The 16,491-nt window shown below is 31.9% G+C and overlaps 1 protein-coding gene across 3 annotated transcripts in view; it reads right to left on the bottom strand.

The window, feature by feature from the left end:
* LOC118192357 (NACHT domain- and WD repeat-containing protein 1) overlaps positions 1–16,491 on the bottom strand; it is a 342,710-nt gene that overhangs the window by 27,839 nt on the left and 298,380 nt on the right. For all 3 annotated transcript variants that reach the window (XM_085820425.1, XM_085820426.1, XM_085820424.1), the window contains exons 10-11: positions 9,075–10,648; positions 1,905–2,103 (exon numbers count right to left, since the gene is read on the bottom strand). In XM_085820425.1, the coding sequence (XP_085676551.1) occupies positions 1,905–2,103; positions 9,075–10,648 (1,773 nt within the window). The remainder of the gene's footprint in view (positions 1–1,904; positions 2,104–9,074; positions 10,649–16,491) is intronic.

A 16,491-nucleotide genomic window follows, 5' to 3' on the forward strand; every position in this document is an offset into this window, starting at 1 on the left:
GAGAAACTTGTTTTTTCACTCCTTATTCTAAATACGCATAGTCTAATACGTATTTAGCAATGAAGATCTGAATGGATACAGATCTGAGGGACAAAAGGCACTGCCATGTTAATAATGATGAAAATAAGGAGACATGATGAAAAACAAATAATCTCCCAGGGCAAAAAGCTGAGAGAATCGGAATTTATCTTCTCATAAAATTTTAAGTCTTAAGAAATTTAATTTTATTATTTTAAAAAATAAATTAAACTTAAATAAATTAGACCCCGCATAATCCTTTAATGGTCATCAATGAGCTCAGCTCGCATTTCAAGTTTACAACTGACAGACATCGTGCATATTTGGGAATAAAGAATTGCTTAATCTTGCAACAGAAGGGTTAAGTTTTTCCAATTTGCTCTTTTGAACTAACAAGTAAAATTAATAATTTTACTACTTATATTAAGCAGCAAATTTATAATTCTACATCATATTAACATAATTTCATTATTAGTCAGAGTGACATGTAGAACTAATTACTCTCATTCCATGCTGGAAAACACACCAGACAAACAATTAAGTGAGAAATTTGGTTGAAATACTAATGTAATTCAATCATGATAAATAGACACATATAAAAGAAGAGAATGGAACAATTATGCTCCTGCCAGGGTAAAACATTTTACTTTAAAAATTAAAAAAATCAACAATAAATATTTTATTAATTTAAGTAATCTATCTTTTTCTGAATATACAGTAGCACTTTTTATCATTATTATTACTACTACGGATCAGGAATCTCAGCCAAATATTTCATCTTAGGTAAATCTCTACTTTCTATACAGGCTGAATATAATCACAGAAATAGCATAGGGATTCATTTTAGCAGCCCATTTTATTTATTTTTTGCTTTAATTTAAGAGCATGAAAGTCATTTTGAAAGTAATTTTGCTTACATGAAATGTTTCGATAGGTTTTTCATTCTTGAAAAAATTAACATTATCATCTGTCTCTTTCTCATTACTAAATCTTTCCCTGTGTACTCACTTTTTTTCAATTTGGATTTGAACTATATTGCAACTCCCCACATTAGTGAAGTAAATGTGAATACATGCTTTTCTTTATATTTTTGTTTTATGTTTCCTGCTGTTAAATCTGAAATATTTTAGATGCAAATTTCTTAAGGAAAAAAAAAATATGCCATTAACTTTGTAGCCCCTGACACTCTTTAACGAAAACGAATGACATTACAGATTTTTCAGGTTTTATGCAATGTAAAGGAAAAACAGCACAACTGTTTTCATTTGCCAAAAGTGGAGCTTTTAAAAGAATATTTTAGACTAGAGGATTCCAATGATATGGGCCCTGCCTGATGATGAGGGTGATTGATGAAACTATTACAGTCTATTAAATTAGTTGATGAAAACACAGGCACTGAGTTTGATAATGAGAAAGCAAAAATTACTTTTGGTGAAGGTTTAGCATATGGCCAACAGTATCTAAGCTTTCAAGAAAAGTAAAATTTTGTAAAACAGCAGGAAATAAGACCATAAGTACTCTTCAAGAAAAAATAATGAAAGGGGGGAAAAAAGCAACACTAGAAATGATGTAGCTAAAATATAAAAGTAATCATTTATAACATTAATGTATGTATGTAATTATATTTAAAAATATAATGGTTTTGAATTATTCTCAATATAAGATGTTGCTTTTATTATTTATATGCAAAGAATCTAAATATGAACAAAACTCATAAAAACATAATCTGTAATTGCAAAATTCACTAATGCACATAACCCTTGTTTGCAAGATATGCACATTAAAGAAATTCTACTGTATTAAGTTCACACAATTTAATGTAACAAAAATAGCTTCATATAGCATAAATTTAATTAGTAGGATGGTAAAATAATGAAAAAACTAACCCTGCAGACAGATACAACATAATGACCATCATCACTAATTGCAGACAATCGCGTCACAAACTCATGGTGAGGTATCCTGAGATCATATACTAATTTCCTGCTTGTTAGATCCCATACTAGTAAAGGAAAAGGTTTCTGTGTTTCATCTCCACAGACACATATTCGGCCATTGGCTGATACAAGTAGACTGTTTAAAAACCTACAGAAATATTTATTATTAATAATAATGAAATTATAAACTCATAATAAGAATAAAATGATGATGAAAATAAATATAGAAGTCAAATGAGTCTGTTCCAAGATACATAATATATAACAATAGAAACATGTTCTTATTAATTATAATGCTGCTGCAAATGGTTATAAAAATTATCATTTTGATGTATTAAAATTGTGTCAATCAGATGCATAGAGAACCCTTTAAATGTTTTTCAGTTACAGGTCTTATGTGTGTCACTTATATACATTCTTTCATTTTTGTCCAAATTCTTCCTAGTCATGTTAACAGTAAAACATTCCATTTATATGATACATTAGCTTCAGTTTAACATTGTTCTGCTCCTGGTTTATTCATTGATATTTTTTTCTATAACTCAAATAGTTTCTCTGGAAGTCATTTCATTCTTTTGGTGATCTTTGGAAGCTACAGTGGGGATAGGAAAAGGGGACAAAATGTGGAATATCCTTGACTGGCATGGAAGCTGAAATTTGTTGATCTGGAAAGATAATTGTTTGGAGCAGATACAATAAGACTAGATTATTTTGTTGATAGCAAAGATAAATTTACTGATTTTGAGCACTTCATTTTCATGACACTAGGTAAAAACATTTCCTTTTCATTGCTGTTTGGTCTTTAACCTATTTGTGTGGAAAACAAATGAAACTTTCACTAAACAAACAAACATCTTGCCCTCTTCAAAAAATGAAATTTTAAAGCAAGAATAGTAGACTGATAAAACTATAATAGTAGGGTAAAAAAGAACTGGATAACTACTTAGTAAACATTGAAAACAACTGTTTTGATTGAAGAAAGAAATAAAAAAATAGTTATAAAGAAACTGCATCCTAAAAGTGAAAAATTTCCTAAGATTCCGTATATTTTGCTACAGTTTTTAACTTGATACAATCTATCAAATTTTCTAGTGAATGAGCACATGCAGATTGAGAAGACAAAAAAACTATTGCAACTGGGTGTGAAAAATACTTGTTTTTAAACTGCGTGGCTTATAAATTAAATTTGCACCACGAATTATCATGTTATAAGTGGAAAATAACATAATTTCCTAGCAGAAGCTGTTAAGACTAATTCAAGGATTTATTCAATGTAATAGATGAATGTAAGCCAGAACAGCTTTCTGATATTAATAAAATAAGCCTCTTTTATCATTTCATGTCTGTAAGAATTCTAGTCTTTGAAGGCGATCAAGTAATGGAGTCAATAAAAGAAAAGACAAACGGAATTACTGCATTTTTTTTTTTAATGCAAGCTCTTGTGATATAAGTGTTTAGTTCATCTACGTGGCAATTAAAAGATCTATAGCTCAAATTCTGCATATGTGCAGTTGATTTTTCACATTTTCTACTCCACAAGACTCTAGTGGCAAACTGAATTAAAATATGATGGATAATAACCCTTCATTACCTGGATTTGGTCGACCGAGTTTTATGTCTCTGACCATTCACCCTTTAACACGTTGAGGACAGCACAGATTTTGCTATATCGTTCCACCGAATGAACCACCCTTTAGCTGAAGAACTTTTAGATAAATCAATGAATTTATGTAGTACTGTAAAAATAAATAGAAAATTTCTATCAGCAGAAGCAAAATTAAAACTAAAACGAGGTGACATTGTGAGTGTTGAAAATCCTAAAGAAGTTAAATTTTTTAAATGGAGAGACAAACGGTCAGTTTGCATGTTAATTACTTGCAACAATCATACTTGTACTATGACTGAAGGAACAAGTGGTAAACTAAAACCTGATGCTATTTTTGACTACAATAATGTAAAAAAAGGTGTTGATATATCTGATCAAATTGCATCACATCACAATTCCTTACGTAAAACCGTTAAATGGTACAGAAAACGTATCATAGAATTGATCTGCGCAACATCAATTGTCAATGCATGGTAAATTCATAAGAGGTTTGGTACCAAGCATTTTAATATTTTAAAATTTAGAGAAAATATTATTGATTGGCTCCTGGATGAAATGCCTACAGAACCACAAACACCTAAAAGAAGAACTACACATTTTCTTGAGAAGTATTCTGGAACTGCGAGAAAGTGGCAGAAACGATGCCATGAATATTATAAATCCTTATCTGCTCGACGAGGTAGAAACATTGCTGCAAATAAATCGAAAAGGGTTACAATGGTTTGCTGATTTTGCAAAGGTGTCCGAACCAATATGTCTAAAATGTTAAAAAAAATACCCACAAAACCAAACAAATATGTAAATACATTAAGTCTTTCATAATCTACCTGTAAAAATAAGCTTTTCAATTTTTCAATAAAAAAGTTATTTTTAACAATGTAAAGTTTTTTTCCTCTACCACAACTGTATTATAAAACTATAGCTGATGTGAGCCACCAGTGCTACATGCTGTCCTCAACATGTTAAATACAAAAGAATGTAATGTATTAACAAATTCTCTCCTGCATGCTTTTAAAGCATAAATGGTAGCACATCCAGCTAGGAATTTGAAGATCCATGGTTCGAAATTTGGCAAAGGGCGTAATTGACTTTTCCCATTTTCAACTTAAAATATGCAATATCTTTGTTGTTTGGATTAGGGATTTGTTAAGAGTACTTATGTAGTGCGAAACGTGGTTGCCTACAAAAGGAGCATACTTGATGTAAGTGAAGCATACATTTTAATGTTTTCTTTGAGCTTCACAAAATAGATGAACAGGTTATGCCAACCTATGACATGTGAGAAAAAACATAAGATGCATAATAGGCAAAAACTTGATTCATATAATGTGCTGTTTTAAATGAATAGAGTCTATTTAGCCATTACATTAGGTCAGCAGGTACTTGGCTGAAATTCCATGCATTACTTCATAGTAAATGCAATCCTGGACATTCTACTAAATTCCTCTTTTCATTCCTGTCTTTGACAGCTACATTCCACATCAGGATGCCATGCGTCACATCGGTACACCATGTTGGAGATAATCACAACTATCGGTCATCTCAGCAAACACTGCAGACAGCCACATCAGGAAGATATACAATATTGTCTTCTACCATGGGATTATATAGCACTTATCCTCTTCAGCATTGTCACAAGCCACAAGGAGAGGAAACACAAATTTTTCAAAACTCTTCAAATATTACCTCACTATTTTTTTCTATGCAAATGGTAACAGAATAGAAAAGAAGATATTTATAATTCACTTATAAACTTATAAACAATCACAAACTAAAATGATTCAAAAGTGTTTAAAACTTGCTATTAAAGTATGAAAAGGATAAAAGTGCCTGAACAACCATGGACATTTTTACAGAATGACTCAAGGAAATGGATAATGGAATGAAAAAAAGAAAATCTTTAAGATTTTGTTTCATTATCAGCACCTGATGTGTAATGAGAAACAAAATTACAAAATGTACCTCTCATTTCAAACTACTAACTTTTTAACAAAATGTAAAATTTCTTCCTTTTTTTAACAATTTGATGAAGTGCACTGCGATTTTTAATCTGAACATAATTAAGAATTTAAAAATGTTGTAAAGAAAGCCAATAATTCAAACCCCTTTTCAGAAAATTACTGCAAGAAATATCCAGAAAAATATAACGGCTATAAATATGATCTTTGTGGTTTGGACTTGAATAATAGTATTAGCACTAACAGTAAAATGACAATGACAAAATTGAGATTATTAATGAAGAGTACTGGTGCAGACATTACTTTTAAGGAACATACATGTAATGACTCCAAAATTACACCTTGGTGCTCAAAATTAAAAGAATTTTCTTATTTGTTTGATTATCTCCAATACTGTTGGATAGATTTTAATAAAATCTGATATGTATAGAGGTTGATATAATTAAAAGGAAAAAAAAAGTATCATCATACAACAGACATGGTCATGCATGATGATACATAAAGCTCATCAGTGCAGGACGGTCAAAAACAGAGATTGCAAGACCGAATAGAAGAAAAAAAAAAGAAAAAAAAAAAGAGTCTTAGGAGGTATGGTCCACTCTAATAATCACACAGTTGACATACTATGACTTCATACAGGAAATAAGGTAGTTTATAATTTCTTATAGCAGTTAGTTCCACTCTTATGACAATGCTGTTTCCAAGTCCTGGAACAATCTGGAAAGAGAAAGATGAGCTATTATTACCTTTTCAAAAGCATCCCAGGTACGTTCTCTAGGGTTTAGTTCTAGAGATCTGGCTTGCCAATCCATCTGGTTAATAACTTTCCAAAAAATCATTCAACGGATTAATCTTGTATGAATGAGCACTGTCACCCATAAAAATTTATTGAGAGCTAACTCTATCCCTGAAAAGGGAGACATAGGAATCTAAGATCTTTTACAACTTGCAGTCATACAGCTTCCATCAAAGACATGAAGGTCTGTGCACCCATCCACTATGACACCTGCCAAACCATCAAACCTCTGCTGTATATTTGTTTCATTCTCGAATGATGGCTTACAGATAGTCCTGTTTCAAAAACATTTTTTTCTACTTAGATGAAGGTTCAATAACCAGTAGTTAAATTGAATCAGGACTCATCTGTGATGAAACGGTCCCCACTTGGTCCAAAGTCAATATTCTGTGCATCATGCTAAATAGGATCTCTAGTATACAGAAGTCAGAGAGAAGCAAACATGTTTTGTAAACAGACTAGATCTTAGAGCGCAATGTCTGCATTTTCAGGGATGCGAACTCATGAAAAAAGAGAACACATTTAACATGTTTCTTGATAAAATTAAACAATTAAATATTTTTTCATTGATTTAGTAGATAATCCATTCTGATTTAATCGAAGTATAATATGGAAATTAATTTTCATTTATGATAAAAACTAAACATCTTATTTTTCTTTTTTATAATACTAAAGATCTTTTTAAACTGGGTGAAGTGAAAGTATGTAGTTTGTTTTTTATTCAAATTTTTGTACATTACTTAAATCAATGGGAAATTTAAATTATTAACAAGCTTTGGTTTATTTTGCCTGAGAAGATGAATAGAAGTTTTTTCAACAAATGCAATTACTACATTGATTGCCAGAAAACTGGTATGTTTATGACTTAAACATAAATAGACTATCACACAAGTATCCTTAATATTTAATCCAAAACCAATAAATTTTATGAATTATGTACAAATATTTAAAATAAATATTCTCATATCAGCACATAAAATTATAAATTTTGAATAGCGCAAACACACAGACTATTTTGTCTGCATTATCTATAATTAATACAATGTAATATATAAAAGGCACCTCAAAATATTTAAAACTGCATGTCACCGTTTTTTAACTGTTGGGTTGACAATGCTCTCTGAAGAACATGTTCCAATAATCACATTCTGATTAATAGTGAATTAGTTGTAATGGAGAAATACACGATGCAGCAGTGCATAACTACTTTGTAATAAGAAAACATATTACAAATACGGAAAGTGTTTTGATGAAACTGAGTCAAAATTAAGTGATATGTTTGTGTGGAAAAATGCATCAAATGTAATGATTATAAAAAAGTGGGCTCAGGAGTTTAAACAAATAGGTTTGGTGATAGACAACAAAAGAAGTTATTGTCCTCATACTAGAGGCCTAGCCAAAAATATTGCTACTGTTAGCATTCGTGTCACTGAGTGTTCAAGAACATCAATTCACCACAGGTCTCTTCAGTTTCAGATATTCTGAGGAGTAATATGCAGCAAATTATGAGGAAATATCTGAGTATGCATCCATACAAAATTCAGATGACTCAACAGCTTAAGGTGAATGACAAGCAAAGTGGAATTAATCAATTGGGTTCTGGAGAATTTGCTAGTAGATGGTGATTTTGGTAAGAAAATCATCTTCAATAACAATACCCATTTTTAATTAGATAGGTATCTAAATAAGCAGAATTGTCGTATTTGGGACATGGGAAATCTTCATGTTATTGAAGAAAAGCCTACTTATGCCTGAGGAATGTCCGCATTATGCATATTATTGTGGTGGAGTTATCAGGCTATACTTTTCAAAAATGAGTGCAGTAACCATTAATGTTGTATGTTACTGCAAGATTATAACAGCCTTTTTGTGACTTCATTTGGAAGCCATAACTTTGATATTAATGACACATTCTTCCAAAAGGATGGTGTCACATGTGCATAAAACCATTGAGTTGCTACAGCAGAAACTTTCTAAGTGACTGATTCTGTGAAACAGCAATCACAATTGGCAATTAAAGTCAGCGTGTGTCAATGTGATTTTACAGAGTATGTCTTTTATCTCTGAGGATTTGTGAAATCCATCATTTATAGTACATGCATGCCAACCATTTCTGATCATTGTTTTCCCCATTTAATTGGAATGTTTATTTTTTCAAAGTATACCACAAAATTAGTAATTCATGCATAAATAAAGATTTGTTGTGTATATTTAAATCTCATGTTACTTTTGGCATACCCTATATACACAGCTTATCAGGACACACATGACTGAGCAATCATAAAATGATTTTAACAAAATTCTATAAGGAAAATAACTAATCCTATAAGAAAAAAAATTCCCTATTAATTTTGAACAAAAGGGGTACACAAAATACGAGTATTTTGAAAGGGAAGAAGTTAACTGAAATTAATAACATAGAAATGCTGCAAAGAATTTTAAATGTTATATAATAATTACAATAGAAACAACTTTGTTTTGATGTATACCATTGAAATAATGCTGTATATATTTGCAAAAAAAACATAAAGAACTTTGTCTTTATACGAATAAAATGAAATGTTTATATCTTTTTATAAACCAAGGAAATATATATCCCTAAATTTCTAGCACACTATTAAACAGCAGCATAATAATGAAAGAAACATACTACTTACATGCAATCATATAAAGATATTATTGCTCTTAATCAGATTTCAGCTCTGAATATGCATGTCTGGAATTCAAGAAATAATAAATGCTAAATGATAGACACATACCTGTCCTCTCCTACTTTAAAAGTGGTTTCAAGATCCCCTGTAGCAAGATTTGTCATGTTGACGTACATCCGATTTCTTGACAAAGCAACAGCATAATTTTCATTATGTAAACCATAATAAGCCATTTTTTGATTCATCACACCTTTTAACTTCACTACTAAAGTGCCTTGGTCTAGATGATAGACTTTTAATTCCCGGTTGCACAAAACTAGAGCTCGATGAACATCAATCATCTTAATGTCTTTGGGCTGATTAATTCCAGTCATGCGTCTAACAGCAGCCTGCTCGTATATGTTCCATACTACTATTTCATTGGTTTCACTAGATATTGATACAGCATGAGCTTTATCCTCTTTGATAGTGTACAAACCAGTAAAAGGAAAGCTTTTCCCATTTGGTGAGTCAGTGTTTGGAGAATTGGTCTTATGTTCAGAATTGCAATTAGTCAAGGGAACAGCAATGCCAGGTTCTTTTAAGCAAGAGCCAATGGGCAATAATGAAGAAAGTGGAGGTTTACATGATGTATCATACATGCTTTTTATAGCAGGATAATGAGAAGCATTTTCTGAATTCGTAAAAATGTTCCTCAGACGGCCATACATTTGCGCAAAAAACTGAGACCCATCACTGCGCAGTGCATAACTAGACAATTGTACAAAATTTTCAAGCAATTCTATTTGTTTATCAATTTCTGATAATGTTTTTACATATCCTGAAATGTCTTCTAGTAACTGGAAAGGATCTGAACCACAAAACTTGTATAAAAGCCATGTTGCATCAAATAAAAAGTTGTCCTGTATAGAATCATTAAGCTGTAAAACAAGATAAGGAAGTTCTTCGAGTTTTCTCCTGTTGGGGTTGGGCCCAAATGCAAGGGGTTGATCTAAAACAAATCTATCTTGTGCTTTTTCCGAACTGAAAGAAATGGGTTTCTTTCTGCCTTCAGCCCATTTACCAAAAAAGTAATCAGCAAGTACTTGCACAGAAGCTTTAATTGTGTGCCCTTTATTTTTAAGATATTTTTCAATTACTGTCCTATATGCTTCACATGAAATCATTGTTAAAGTTCGACCTCCAAGAACTTGGGTTTGAATAAAAGGGTCTAAAAATTTTTTTACTGATGCCCAAAGCACAGCGGGAAATCTACGGACTCTTGGTTCTTCACCAAAAAACACTATATTTAATACAGTATCTTCACATGACAATAAATCAAGCATTTCACTTTCACAAATTCCATGCTTAGCAACAACCAAAAGTCCAAGTACAAAAGTTATTAATGTTACACCTAAGTGGGATTCAACATGTGATAAATACTGAAAAACAAGTCCTTCAGTGTTCTTTTGAATACTCTCAGCTTTTTCTTCTAACATTTCAGCCCACTGTAAAGACATAAGACCAAGTAAATGAGAGAAACGTGCACTAGAATCTTCTTTCAGAAATTCAGCAATCATATTATGCTGAGATTCAGTCAGCCTTTTCTTTTGGGTTCCTAACAATTTGGCAATTGTAGATGTAGCTTCAGCAATGCTAGGTGGATGATGGGAAAAGAAACAATCACAACCTTCCAGAAGTTCCTAAAAGACAAAATGAATGAATGTCATCAAAATAGTCTACATAATAATTATGAAGATATTAAAAAATTAAAATTTATTGGTGCCAGAGCTCTTTACAATCATGAGTTCAAGAAAACAGTTTAATACCATGTTCAATTTCCTATTTCATAATTTTATATGCTAATACAATGACTATCCATTTTCAAATATTCACCACTATTCACAGTGCAAAGACTTTTAGAAACATCTATAAATGGGGTAGTTTTCAGATGCTCTATCATTAACTCCTTGGAATGGATTGCATACAAATGAGTAGTGGAAAAATGTGTCAGAACACAAGACATATCAAAAATTATTTTACATCAGGAGAAATGTTATCTGATACTTGCCTTTTTTAGCAGCCTTGGTGACGGAAAACAGCACTGGTTCAATTTTGGGTTAAGAAAGTGTGATTTGTTGCCAAACGTAAACATCCATGGAAACAAAACTGATTAAGGTAAATGATAAATCTCAAAATCATTCGGTATCTACACAATACAAGTTACATAACAAATATAAATTTGTATTTATTATAATATTTAACAAAATTCTGCCCGCAACTTATTTTAAATAATAACGTAAATCAGCATAATTTATTTAACTTAATGCAATTATGTAATCTATTTTTGTAAAATAACTAAATGTATAAATATGACAGAAATTTTTATGTATTATTTGATAAAATTTATTAAAAAAGAAAAATATATAAAATATACTAGAAAATTAATTTCGGACAAACTCTTTCGACTGGCTTTCTAGTGGCCAGAATTTAGCAGTTTCAACTGATGATACCTCAAACATCAATAATAGCTTCTCCCATTAATGGTAGATTGGAAGTAATACGTACCTTACACACACAAACACACACACACACACACACACACACAAAAAAAAAAAAAAAAAAAAAAAAAAGAGGCATAAAGGAAATACAAAAAATCGGTTAGATCATTAACAGTTTGTCTCTTAAACATGTGCAGATACATTGTTGCAAGACGGTAAAGACGCTGAACACTGGTAGTTTGGCCTGAGGTTCGAATCCCACGAATGGGCTGATTTTGCGGTTTTCCCCATGTTTAAGGTGTATACGAGCCAGTTTCCCTAAGAATGTCCTCCACGAAGGCATCACTCCCTTTAGGCAGATAGCCCTTGTATGCTTTGCCATAATTGAAGAATCCTAATCCTACATTGCATTCTACAGGTTCGTGGATCTAGAGTGATTGATGACAACACTCTATGAAGTATCAAACACAATTTATTTGCCAATATTACTCAGGACAGTTCTGAAAAGATGTTTACAGTCATCGAAAAACTATGACAAGCACTTTGAAACAATCAGCAACACAGCCTTCAGGCTATCAGGATATAACAAAGAAGACAGCCTCATGGCAAAATACTAAATACAGCTCCCAGCTCAGCCAATCACTCTCAAAGCTCAAGATACTCTTCACGATAAGACTTACAATTCACTCGACGATGTGCTACAATGCATTGCTACTTTGCGTACAGGCAGAGTTTATATAGCTTTTGGCCTGCCTTTGAGAATATTTTGCGCCAAACGGATAAGAATTTGTTCTAGAATGTTCTCCATCCATCAATGACATATTAAGAACTTTGTCACCACATGGGTGATTTCACACCAAATCTGGCAAACATGCTTTTCCTTGCATTTTCTGGCAACCTTAAACCTTCTTTGCGGGGAAGCTATTTTACTGCGACTGGGCATTTTGTAACAATATGAAAAATGAGTTAGATTATCAACAGTTTGTCTGGTGCACATGTGCAGATCAGTAACTCTTTGTTTTTCACATGCGCGCAGATTGATAACTTTCTTGCCAATGCAGAAAAGTGCCAAATCCACTTTTTTTGCCAAGGCCACTACAGATGGCAAGTACTTGCTGTTCTGCTCAGTAGGGTAGTTAGCAGAATGGACTGCCTTATCACCGGGCCTCCTGGGTTTGAATTTTGAAGAAAGAATAGATGTTTGTAATTGTCTATCCCTCTTCTGCAAGTAAAATATCAAGTGCTCTCTATGCTGCACTTTAGGCAATGTTTTCAGAGATGAAAGTGCTAAATGATATTTAATGTGAAAATACCTAGCCACAGAAGGAAAAAGAAATATCAGAGATCATCCTGACACACAGCACAATAACTGTAAACTACAGCACAAGTGTACCTATAACACAGATAGTATGTTTTATGCGCTAGTGACTATTAATCACGATTTCATATTTTTAATTTTATAACTTTTGCATGTCATCTTACTCGACTTAAATTGATGATCTAATATCCGGAATCGACGAAGTCCCAACGAGTCCAGATCTCGAACTTTGTACTGTAGTTATTGAACATAACATGAATAACAAATGCACAAGGGCAGCAAAAAATTAGCATACACAGCATTACTACTAGCACATGCTACTGATTATGTTACTATTGATTACTACATTACCACTGAAAATGTTCTTGCATAGCATTACTACTGCATAGGCTACTGATTACATTACTACTAATTAGTACTACAATTATCACTGAAAATGTTCTTGCATAGTATTACTACCAGCTACAATTCTCAGTTAATGTTTAGGTGAGTATCATTCATGACTAACTGCCTGGATACAAATCTTGTGAAAGTAAGTCTTGTTTATGTCATTGCTATGAACTGTGGTGTTAGATGGAGCACTCACTCATTTTATGACTGTGTAATTATCTAGATGTCACATTCATAGGTCAATGGATTGGCTAAAATAAACCCATGTGGCTTCCACCTCATCAATTCTATACCTTTCGATTTCTTGTTATGGGAACATCTTAAGTGCATAATGTATAAAAATTCCATCGATTTTGAAAAGAAAATAGTCCCCAGATTTTCAGTCATTGCTGTAGATGTCCAAGGAATACTTTAGATTTTATAGAACATTAGGATATCTTAGTATTTATAATGAAGAGTTTGTACCAGGAGTGTCAGCTGTTCTTTTGAAGAGTTTTTATAGTTGTAATTAGATCATTATTAATGTTTCTATATTTGGGTTGATTCAACCATGTCATGCAGTTGTTTTGTTTTCTAATATTTTGTCTTAAAGACAGCTTTATTTTAATTCTTTGTGCCATTCTTGTCTTTGCACTGCGAAAAGCAGAATACTTGGGGAAATGCAAAGCACCGTTCAATGCTCAATGTGCGACCATATATTCTAGGATAAAAAAATGTTTATTCCATTAGTTTTGAAATATGCTGCATTTATCATAGTTAATAAAAACACAACATGATAAATACATGTTTACAGAAATTAAAAGTTCATAAAAACTTTTCAGCTGAATATTTTTCAATTTTTGACTCAATGGTTTCTTTCCCTGGATAAGGTTTAAATACTGTTTCTTACCTACAGAAGTACATGGATACTTCATGGTGCTTTAATCATGGCTACCATACCAAACAGCAATTGACAGCAACATGAAAGTAGCTGTACATTTTCCAAAAATCCAGCTTATATAATTAGGCTAATGTCTGCAATCAGCATGTTATAAACAAAGTTGTCTTCAAAAATTATACATAAAATTTGATGGTAAATTTTTTTTTTAATCTGTAGTAATCTTTTCCCTTCATTCTCATTATTACGGAGGCAGTACACCTTTAAAATTATCAAAAAAATCAGTTTTTGGAATTTTATTGTACAGTTATATATGTAATAATAGTTTAATGCATATATAAAATTATTGCAATAATGTATATAATTATTTAATTAAATGTAACTAATATGCCTTATTTATTTTTGCACTTTTAGTCTGAATATCATCTTTTCTGTCCTGAAATCCACAAAATCCTAAAATCTGCACAACCTCTGGTCTCAAGCGTTGCGGATTTCTGGACTTCTACTGTATTTGGTACAGCATTTTATTCTGAATAAATTCATACCATACTTTTACTTCTCCAATAATTATTTGTCGAGTTATAATGGAAAATATGAACCTCAGTTCATGGTTTTTGATTTACATGCCCCGAGTCAGATGCCATGAAAGTTTGTTTACATTTTGAAGTCATATCGCACTCATCTTAAATTTGGCGTTGCATGCAAAGCTTTATTTTTTTAATCTAATTAATTGACGAAGAAGAGAAACATGTAAAACATACATAACAACTCCTAATTTCACTTGGTTTGTTTACATAGTATTTTGCTACATTTGTATATTGTGATTTGATTTTAATTTGATTTTTGTGTCGCTTGCAATTGTGATTGAATTTTCATTTAATATATATTATTTAACTTCACAGTGTTTTGTGACAATTATTGAAATTCAGTTCTTTAATTCCATGTTTTTATTTCTGCTTTTTGATAGATAAATTTAAAAAGTTAAGTTTTATGGCAACAAATACACAGATGTCAATGAGACTAAAGTGTCTGATGGTGTTAGTTCGTCGTCTAAAAAGTTAAACAGTGATTGCTTTAATAATACTTTTAGTGCAACACAGAGTTTAAGATACAGAATAATAGCAATTGGCATTTTATTTTCTGAAACTTCAGGTATTTTGCGTTGCAAAGTATGTGGCTCACACATAAATATATTTGAAATTCATAAATCATGGATTATCATCTGTGTTTACGATTGAATGTGCGGGTTGTAAAAAACTGAATTCTTTCAGAAATTGTCCTATGATGGGAGCAAAATCAAATGTGGCTGAAGTAAACAGGAGGTTTATTTATGCTATGAGATGTATTGACCAAGGTCAACCTGGGATGAAGAATTTCTATGGTGCAATGGATTTGCCCCCACCTGCTACAAAGTGCATACCACAAATCATTGCAAAAGATTACCCGTTGTGTGAAAGACGTTGCTGATTTATCAATGTCAAATGCTGCAAAGCAAAAAATTGAAATAACAGGACAGTCACAATACTGTCAATGGTGACGGATCTTGCAAAACTCGAGGTCACTCGTCGAAAATTGGAATAACAAGTATAATTTGTATTGAAACTGGAAAAGTATTAGATCTTGAAGTATTGTATACTGTAAAGGGTGTGAATTGGGTAAGAAAAATAAAAATGCTAAATAATTTGAGAACTGGAAAAGAAGCCATGATATTGAATGTGCAAAAAATCATTTTGGATCAGGCTGGGAAAATGGAAGTTGTTGGAATATTTTCTCATTCTGAAGCAAAGTTCAGCACTCAGTACATAAACTATATTGGGGGATGGCGATACAAAAACATTTCTTGAACTTCAAAACAGCAACATTTATGGGCCTGATGTTGAATTAAATAAAGTAGAATGTGTAGGTCATGTATAAAAAGGAATGGGAAGTAGATTACGAGAACTAAGGCTCTGTATGAGAGAAAAAAAGCTGGAGGATGGTAAATCATTGGGCGGAAAAGGCATTTAATTGATAAATTTATTGATCAAATAACTATATAATTATAAACAAGCTATACGAAATAACAAAAACTGCGTTATGGATATGCGGAAAGCTATATGGGCGATTTATTATCATAAACGTTCAACTGATGATGAGGCCACTCCATGATTTTTGCCCACAAGGAAATGTTTCTTGGTGTAAGTACCAAAAAGCCAAAGCAACTAGAAAATTGAAAGATTTTTACACATGAAAATGTAATGGTAACATTAACCAGTAACGGATTAACCCAGTAACGGATAGCATAAAGAAAATTTTTAAAGACTTGTTAGAACCCACTTTACTTAAATGTTGCCTTGGTGGTCGAACACAAAATCCCAATGAATCCCTCAATTCTGTTATATGGAAATTCTGTCCAAAGACAAGCAGTTTAAGCAAAGTAATTGCTGATAAAGCTGAAAATGAAGCAGTGGTAAGATTTAA

The sequence above is a fragment of the Stegodyphus dumicola genome, chromosome 7, assembly GCF_044657685.1.
Source record: "Stegodyphus dumicola isolate Sdum_Otavi_A_Nest chromosome 7, ASM4465768v1".
Lineage (NCBI taxonomy): Eukaryota > Metazoa > Arthropoda > Arachnida > Araneae > Eresidae > Stegodyphus > Stegodyphus dumicola.